This window comes from Triticum urartu, chromosome 5 (assembly GCF_003073215.2).
Source record: "Triticum urartu cultivar G1812 chromosome 5, Tu2.1, whole genome shotgun sequence".
Classification (NCBI taxonomy): domain Eukaryota; kingdom Viridiplantae; phylum Streptophyta; class Magnoliopsida; order Poales; family Poaceae; genus Triticum; species Triticum urartu.
The window spans coordinates 515,174,776-515,184,231 of NC_053026.1; the positions used below are offsets into that span (position 1 = coordinate 515,174,776).

Below are 9,456 nucleotides of genomic sequence, written 5' to 3' on the forward strand. Positions count from 1 at the left end.
ACTTCATTTGTTATTTTTCATGCATTTACTTATTATTTTAAGCTATATGACCCTGAAATTGAGGGCAACATATAGCTCTCATGAATAAATAAGTGACCAAATTAGTAGAAGTTCATCATCACATTAAAAACAAAGTACATACATAGTTCTCATTGAACAACATATAGCTCTCCGGAGCATCTAGTTAAAACCATACATTGAAACTATGTAAAACCTTTCAATGCAACAACAAATGTGATCATAATCATAACCAAGGTAAAAATTGATCCAACGGCATAATGATACCAAGCCTCGGTATGAATGGCATATTTTCTAATCTTTCTAATCTTCAACCGCATTGCATCGATCTTGATTTTGTGATCATCGTCGACATCCGCAACATGCAACTCCAATGTCATCTTCTCCTCCTCAATTTTTTTTCCTTCAAGTAATTATTTTCTTCTTCAACTAAATTTAACCTCTCGACAATAGGGTCGGTTGGAATTTCCGATTCAACTACCTCCTACATAAATAAAATCTATGTCACATTGGTCGGCATAATTTTCATAAACAATAAATGAACCAAATAGTTATAAAAAGATAATATATACCACATCTGAATCATAGACAGGACGAGGGCCGACGGGGGCGGATACCAAAACCATTGCACTATATAATAACAAGCAATAATAAAAGTTAGAAAATTAGACAAGTATCTATGTAAAGTAAGAATTATTTTTTTTCAAAAACAATATAAGAACAAGAGGCTCACCACGGTGGTGCCCGCGACGAGATCGGCGCGGGTGATCGACGGCGGTGAAGACGGGGACGGCACGTGACAGACCGCTAAACCTATGCAAATCTCAGGGGAAATGGAGTTTGGAGGTCGAGCTTCGAGAGGAGAAAGCTTAACTAGTGTGGCTCGGCCATTTCATCGAACACCTCATGTGCATAGGAGATGAGCTAGAGCACTCAAATGCTCTCTCCTTGCCGGTTAGAAAAAACAAAGCACTGTGGAGTGCTCTGGTGCGGCGATGGGATATATATATGCAACTCATTTGTCCCGGTTCGTGGCTGGAACCGGGACTAAAGCCCAGCCTTCTGTCCCGGTTCAAACCAAGAACCGGGACCAACGGTTATGGACCAGGGGCGAGGCCCATTGGTACCGGTTCGTAACTAGAACCGGGACAAATTGGTCCATACGAACCGAGACCAATGCCTACGAGGCTCCGGCCGGCCCCCTGGACTCATGAACCGGGACGAATGCCCCATGGGTCCCGATTCATGACTGAACCGGGACTAATGGGATTGCCATGCCCAAACCAAAGCCCTGTTTTCTACTAGTGCCGGTTGATCTGCACGTAGGAATTTTTTTATATTATAGCCAATGCACCTATCGTAACCCACATGTGGCCATGGCTCGACGGTGGACGAATCAGAGGAGGGGCGGTCAAGCGGGAGTGCCACCAGCAGTACCTAGCTAGCTGAGTCGCTGACCACTTCGCTCTCTTGTCTCTTCTCTCGCACGTCACATACACTGACACACAGCTGAAGTCCATGCTCCTGCCTTCTCTAGGCCAGGACGCCACTGACACAACTTGAGTCTACACTCTCATGCCAAAGGATGCGATTGTCGCTGCTTCTCCAGCCTCCAACAAAGGACTATGGAATTCACGAGCAGGACCAAGGCACCGACTCAGCACCGATGCGAGCAGGAGGTATGTTCTTCACTATTATGCTCGAGGTGCATCCACTATCTCCTCCATGTGTAAACTGTATGTGTAATGGTGTATGTCGTTGTTTGTCCTGTGGTCATCTGCTAGATAATTGCAGATTGCAGAATGGGATTGGGGTTGCTGCTTCTATGTTCGATTTGTGTGTTATGATTGGTGAAATTGTGACTTTGTGACTTTATGAGTATGTGTGTTACAATCTACCGTTTCCTGTAGGTAGTTTGGTCTAGTTAGTACATTCAGCCATATCATTCATTAAGATGCTAAAGCTGGCCGCTCTCTCATGTTTTTGCACATATTTTAAAATAAGACCACGATAACGCGTTGACGTCCCGCAGGGAAGACACCAAAGTGAAATATCATTCCCCTAGCTAGGTAGGAGAGAACTACAATTTTGTTCGCTAAAAAACATCACTCCTAGCCAACGCTTCAGAATTGCCATGTGAAATGATAAAATTATCATGCGATTACATAAAGATTTACCATGTTATAAAGTAAAAGCTGTCATGTTGTATAAAACGAGTGGTAGAAAAAAGCTATGTTGTAGCAGAGTAAGGGCCTGTTCGGCAATAGCCTAGCTTCCAGATCATGTAAATCCCCAGGGGAGTTGCACCGAACAGTCCAACTCCAGGAAGCTAGCTTCCCAGATCTGAGGGTGGCCGATGTGCAAAAAACTGAAGCGGCGGTTCTGGTCATCCCAGGAAAAGTGAGATCTGGAATTGGCCTAATTTATGAAGTAATGCCACCGCCAAGTGACTCACATACCGATTCGTTACCTTTTCCCTCCGATCTGGGCCAAGCCCATCCTCTCTCCTCCTGTCTACCTCTTGAGCTGACTGGGCTCTAGCCCGCCCAGGCAGGCTGGCCTGCTGGCGCGAATGAGAAGCGGAAGCGAGCCAACCGAACGCTTTTCCATCGATCACAATCCGTCGAAGAAGCTGGAATTGGAAAACAGAAGCGAGATTTCAGGATTTAGAGAAGCTAGGGGACATCCGAACAGGCCCTAATTGCCATGCGTTTTGGGGGATATTCCATGATTGCAGCATGAAGAATTGCCAACCTGGAAAAGAAAATGATGAAAATTGCCATGCTGGCCGCAGGAAATTGCCATGCTATATCAACGAAAAACTGGTGAGAATTGTGGTGCCCTAAAAACAGAAATTGCCATCCCCAAATGTGTTCGCTTAGATTGTGATTAGTTAACCAATTATTGTTGTCATCTCGCAGTTCGCTCAAAGGTTGCATGCACTACGAAGACATTAGAATTCGTGCGTCAAGTTCGACGTGCATGAGGGCGTTCACTGAGAATCCTTACAAATTTAACATCAGATCTCTAACATTTGGGTTAAGATGTTGCTTGGAGTATTTGTTGCTAAATACATATTTTAGGGGCTAAAAAACCACACATTGAACTGGTAAACCAGCAGACCAATCAGTAAAAACCTGAATCGACAAACCTCATTGGTTTGATCACTAGTCCGAATTTTTAAATCCATGTCAACCTACTCGTGTGAATATCCAACGATAACAATGTGTATGAAACTAACCAGAAACAAGTTAATCCTAGATTATGACAAAATGTACAGATAATCACGGATTTTATAGAGCCGTGTGGGACCTCCAGCCGAGCGTGCCGATAGTGGTCTGATCTGACGACGTGCTAGATAGCCGATTGGACGCGCTACACGCTGTATCCACCCAAAACTCACGACATGTCACACGTGACGCGTCCACACGAAAACGCGCACATTTACACTAGATTACGCAGATGTCAAATCTTGGTCAGGCCAAATCAATTCCAGGCTATAGGAACATTTATGCATAGCCAGTTAGCCACCCATGGAAATAATTAAACGTATCCAAAAAAACAAGGGAGAATAGAGAATAAAACCCAAGTCTTCCTCTCAAGAGCAAGAGGAAAGGACAAGGAATATTAACTAGCAACCAAAGAAAGAGTAGACGAGAGAGAGGAGGCGAAATTAGCCAACGCGCGCGTCCATGGCAACCCAGCCACACCAATCGTCCAAGAAATTCCTACAGTGCGAGGCACCCCCGGCGAAACGGAAGATGGGGCCGGAGCAGAAGACGAAGAAGGCCGGGGCGCCAGCACTGGCGGGGAAGGAGGCTTTCACGGCGCTCGAGCTCGACGTGGCCGAGCAGCTCATCCGCCTCAGCGAGAGCAGCGCGTCCTCGGGCGGGTCCTTCTCCTACCTCCGTTCCGTGGACACCCCGACGGCGCCGCCGGCTAAGGGCGCCATAATTCCTGGCGGTTGCGTGGACTGGGAGGAAGATGAGGACGACGAGGTGGCCGGAAGGCAGCGGAGGGTGAAGCGCTACCGCCTGATAAGCGAGATCTACGCCGCGACGGAGCCAATTGGAGAGCGCAGCGGCAGCAGCCGGACGAAGGAATAGATGAGGAGAGATGAGAGGGGAGAGGGACCAACCATCTTGTAATTCAAGTGATTGCTAGGGGGTAGCCTGTAGGTCGAGCTAGCAGTCCTCTCCTTCCTCTCGCCGGGAGGAATCGCTATCACTATCGATCTTGCTGTAAAAGTTTCATCCTTGCAATAAGACTTGTTGGCTGGAGCTGAATCCATCCACGTCGGCTTCCGAATTCTTAACTGAATTTATTTTGTTCCACAGTTGCTAGCTGGCTTGGCTGGATCTCGGCCGATCGACCGATGGACGGCCTTTGCAGATGGATGATCTCCGCGGCGGAGAGGATCAGATCAGGCTTCCTCCTTCGATTTCGTGGTAGCTTGCGACTCGGCGCCTGCGGTCGATCAATCCCTGCCTGCATGCAATTTTTGAAATTAACTATTCCTTGTCCCATGAGGAGCTGCGGTTCACTGAAAGATCGATCGATTGATTCGTGAAATTTGGTGCTTTGTTTATCGGATTTGGGCGGCGACGAGGTGCACTGCTGTCTGCGCTGGTTTGGGAGTCCTATTTCTAGCAGAAATGTTTACTCTGCGTGTGGTAGAACTGTTGATCAGTAGATTTGGCTCTGCAGGGTGCAGGCCGGAGCAGCCGGCGGTTGCAATGTCTTGTTCTCCGGTGGTCGCGCAACTCATAGTTCGACTGTTCGGTATAACACCTGCCTCTTATCTTCATACTGGTTTGGTCGATTTAGGCGAGTCCAATTTCCTTCCGCAGCATTGGAGTGAGGATTGACGATCGAGCTGCTGGATCAGAAACTGGCCGGGGGCGAATGGAATGTTCTAGAAGCGCTTCCATGCCACCCGGTAAGTGGCGGCCAAGCCGGTCATGCGAGAGTTCCATTTCTTGCATCCTCCTCTACGTGGTTTCCTTCCTATATTATACATACCACGATCGAGCTTATCATCTGAGATGACTGATGAGGCTGCAGATAAATTTACTCTGAGCTTTCTGAATTCTGATGCAGGTTGGTGTACTTATCAGATCTATGGAAATGTAATCCTCTTTTTAGCAGTGTCTATTTTCACTTTTGATACTGTGAGACATGACCTCAAAGTTCGTTCTTCAACTGCAAGATTCATCGAGCTAGCACCGATGATGCATGCATGTTTGCAGCGCAATATTGTAATAAAGATATACAGAGGTCCATCGGCTGTGTGAAACTGGTTATATATGCTTACTGGATCTCTAATGTGTTCACAACGTAGGAACAAATTTCTAACATGCTTTGGAACGCTGATTCTTCAAACAGGGGAAAAGAATGAAAGATACAGAGTAGCTTTCTATCATGCATATGTGCTTGGTGACATGGCTTTCTTTGGAGATTGAATGGGATAACTATGACAATGAGGGTTCGAATAATTCCATTAGTGTCACTAAGCAAACTGAGGGTAATGTTATGGAGGAATGGTCTCCCTGAAATAAGGTTGTTTGTTTCGGCTTCAGTTGGGTGATCCGAAGCCAACTGAAGCTGAAACAAGCAAGACCTAAGACTCAGACACCCAAATTGGAAAAGTATAGGTGAATACTAAGGGATTGTGTGTATGTTTTATCGACGAGCCTGGCTCCCCGTTTATAGAACATGCTGTAAATTGGAATACACCGAGCGGCTCAATGCCAGCCACGGTACAGCCTCCTCGTATATATATATATGCAATCAGAAATTACAGAGTTTGTGTACAATACGAATAGACCAACAGAGATGGAAACTAACTATTTGGTAGCTGCTTGACTTGCACTCCACGTTGTTCATCACAATGTGGCTCTGTCGGATGGTCTGACTCTAACACGCCCCCGCAGTCTGAACCGGGCGAGCTCTCGACCTGAAGACTGGAGCGAAACTCTTGAAAAAGAGTAGTAGGCAAACCCTTCGTGAAAATGTCCACAAACTGCGAAGATGAGTGTACATGTAAAACGCGCACATCTCCAAGGGCTACCTTCTCCCGAACAAAGTAAATATCTAGCTCAATATGCTTGGTCCGTCGATGTTGAACGCGGTTGGTAGACAAGTAGACAGCACTGACATTATCAAAGTAGACAATGGTGGCAGTCGAGATTGGCCGTCGAAGTTCCTGTAGGAGCTGCCGAACCCAACATGACTCTGAAACAGCCGCGGCTACTGCCCTATACTCTGCCTCGGCACTAGAGTGGGAGACGGTCGTCTGTCATCGTGCGGACCAAGAAATAAGATTTTCACTAAGGTACATGCAAAATCCAGACGTAGAGCGTCGGGTATCTGGGCAACCAGCCTAGTCGGCATTCGAGTATGCAATGAGAGAGTGAGAAGAAGTGCGATGCAGAGAAAGACCAAGGTCAAGAGTGCCATGGAGATAGCGGAGAATGCGTTTTTTGACAGAGAAATGGGGTTCTCGTGGATCTTGCATATGGAGACATACTTGCTGCACGGCGTAAGCAATGTTAGGACGAGTGTGTGTAACATATCGTAGTACGCCGGCTAAGCTACGATACTGAGAAGGATCGGAAACGGGGGACTCGGATGTGGAGGAGAGTTTTGCTTTGGTATCAATAGGTGTAGTGATGGGATGACAATCACGCACGCCTGCACAATTCAAGATGTCAACAATGTAATTTCGTTGACAGAGGTGGAGGCTAATAGATGTACATGTGACAGAAATGCCAAGGAAGTGATATAGGGGCCAAGATCCTTCATAGCAAATTGGCGTGCCATGGGATGGGTGATAGTAGCAAGAGTAAATGGGGTGGAGGCGGTAAGAATGATGTCATCGACATAAAGAAAGAGATATGTTAAGTTGGTGCCCTGATGAAAAATGAAAAGAGAGGAATCTGATTTGGATTCAACGAACCCAATGGAGCGCGCAAAGGTGGCAAACTGCTGAAACCATGCGCGTGGAGGTTGTTTTAAACCATATAGAGATTTAAGAAGACGACACACATAAGTGGGGTGACGTGGATCAACAAAGCCAGAGGGTTGTTGACTATAGACAACTTCATCAAGATGACCATGGAGGAAGGCATTTTTTTACATCAAGCTGGTGTACGGGCCAAGATTGAGAGATAGCAAGAGAGAGAACAATGTGAATAGTGGCAGGTTTAACAACAGGACTGGAGGTTTCATCAAAGTCAATTCCTGGTTGTTGGGAAAAAGCACGGACTCACGGACTACCAAACAATCTTTGTGACGAGCGAGAGAGCCGTTGGCATGATATTTATGGTGAAAGATCCATTTACTGCTCACAATGTTTGCACCGAGAGTAGCAGGGACAAGAGTCCATGTTTGATTTAGAATGAGAGCATCAAACTCTTCTTGCATGGCTTGACGCCAGTTGGGATCACGTAGTGCCATAAGATAGTTGTGTGGGAGTGGAGAAGAAGCAATAGCAGAGAGGTGAAAGATCCATTTACTGCTCACAATGTTTGCACCGAGAGTAGCAGGGACACGAGTCCATGTTTGATTTAGGATGAGAGCATCAAACTCTTCTTGCATGGCTTGACGCCAGTTGGGATCACGTAGTTGTTGGGGAACGTAGCAATTTCAAAAAATTTCCTACGCACACGCAAGATCATGGTGATGCATAGCAACGAGAGGGGAGAGTGTTGTCTACGTACCCTCGTAGACCGACAGCGGAAGCGTTATGACAACGCGGTTGATGTAGTCATACGTCTTCACGGCCCGACCGATCAAGCACCGAAACTACGGCACCTCCGAGTTCTAGCACACGTTCAGCTCGATGACGATCCCCGGACTCCGATCCAGCAAAGTGTGATGATCTTGATGTTCTACCGTCGCAGGGCTTCGCCTAAGCACCACTACAATATTATCGAGGATTATGGTGGAGGGGGGCACCGCACACGGCTAAGAGAACGATCACGAAGATCAACTTGTGTGTCTAGAGGTGCCCCCCTGCCCCCGTATATAAAGGAGCAAGGGGGAGGCCGGCCGGCCCTTGTGGGCGCGCCAAGGAGGAGGAGTCCTCCTTTCCTACTCCTACTAGGAGGGGGAAAGGAAGGGGTAGAGGGAGAAGGAAAGGGGGGGGGGTTGTCGGTGTCAAAACCGGCGGATCTCGGGTAGGGGGTCCCGAACTGTGTGTCTAGGCCGGATGGTAACAGGAGGCAAGGGACACGAAGTTTTACCCAGGTTCGGGCCCTCTCGATGGAGGTAAAACCCTACGTCTTGCTTGATTAATATTGATGATATGGGTAGTACAAGAGTAGATCTACCACGAGATCGAGGAGGCTAAACCCTAGAAGCTAGCCTATGGTATGATTGTTGATGTATATGTTGTCCTACAGACTAAAACCCTCCGGTTTATATAGACACCGGATAGGGTTAGGGTTACATAGAGTCAGTTACAATGGTAGGAGATCTACATATCCGTATCGCCAAGCTTGCCTTCCACGCCAAGGAAAGTCCCTTCCGGACACGGGACGAAGTCTTCAATCTTATGTCTTCATAGTCCAGGAGTCCGGCTGAAGGTATAGTCCGGCCATCCGGACACCCCCTAATCCAGGACTCCCTCAGTAGCCCCTGAACCAGGCTTCAATGATGACGAGTCCGGCGCGCATATTGTCTTCGGCATTGCAAGGCGGGTTCCTCCTCCAAGTACTTCATAGAAGATTTTGAACACAAAGATAGTGTCCGGCTCTGCAAAATAAGTTTCCACATATTGCCATAGAGAGAATAATATTTACACAAATCTAATCTGCTGACGTATTCCGTAGTGTGACACACCACGGACCAAGCTTTATTCGAACCGTTTTACTGTCCCAATCCTCAGCGCGTTATGCGAGGCGGTTTCCTTGGCACGTCTTGTTAAAGCAGAGATCGTGTCCCCTTATTCGGGATTCTCATCAATACGGGCGTGGGTAACCCAACCACGCCATTGATTACGGCGCTTGGAGATAAGCGAGTTTTACCAGGCTGGTGGGGACACGTAGTTGCGTCCACCCATATAAGGGGATAAGGATCCACCTTTTCACCTACGCCTTCTTCCTCCTTGCTTATCCATTCTCGCGCACTCGAGCTCCAGCGCCCAAGTCCGCATTCCCCATCTCAACCTTCTCCATCTATGTCCGGAGCAGGAGGCAAGTGGATGGCCTCCTCCGTTGCGGAAGGGCACATCAAAAAACTAAGGAAGGCCGGATACCTGTCTAACGACATTGTGCACCGGCTTCCCGAAGAGGGGCAGCTCATCCCCACCCCTAGGCCCCATGAGAGGGTGGTGTTCCTCCCCCATTTCCTCCGCGGACTGGGTTTCCCTCTCCATCCATTTGTCCGGGGGCTCATGTTCTACTATGGCCTGGATTTCCACGATCTGGCCCCGAA

The 9,456-nt window shown here is 47.7% G+C and overlaps 1 protein-coding gene across 1 annotated transcript; it reads left to right on the plus strand.

The window, feature by feature from the left end:
- Positions 1-3,691: 3,691 nt before the first annotated feature.
- LOC125556506 lies at positions 3,692-4,254 on the plus strand. The gene has a single exon (XM_048719229.1). The coding sequence runs from the start codon at positions 3,711-3,713 to the stop codon at positions 4,122-4,124; it is 414 nt and encodes a 137-aa protein (XP_048575186.1). The 5' UTR covers positions 3,692-3,710; the 3' UTR covers positions 4,125-4,254.
- Positions 4,255-9,456: the final 5,202 nt, after the last annotated feature.

Bases quoted from the DNA above. Each gene is read 5' to 3' on its own strand.
- LOC125556506 (XM_048719229.1), top strand. From the start codon at position 3,711: ATGGCAACCCAGCCACACCAATCGTCCAAGAAATTCCTACAGTGCGAG.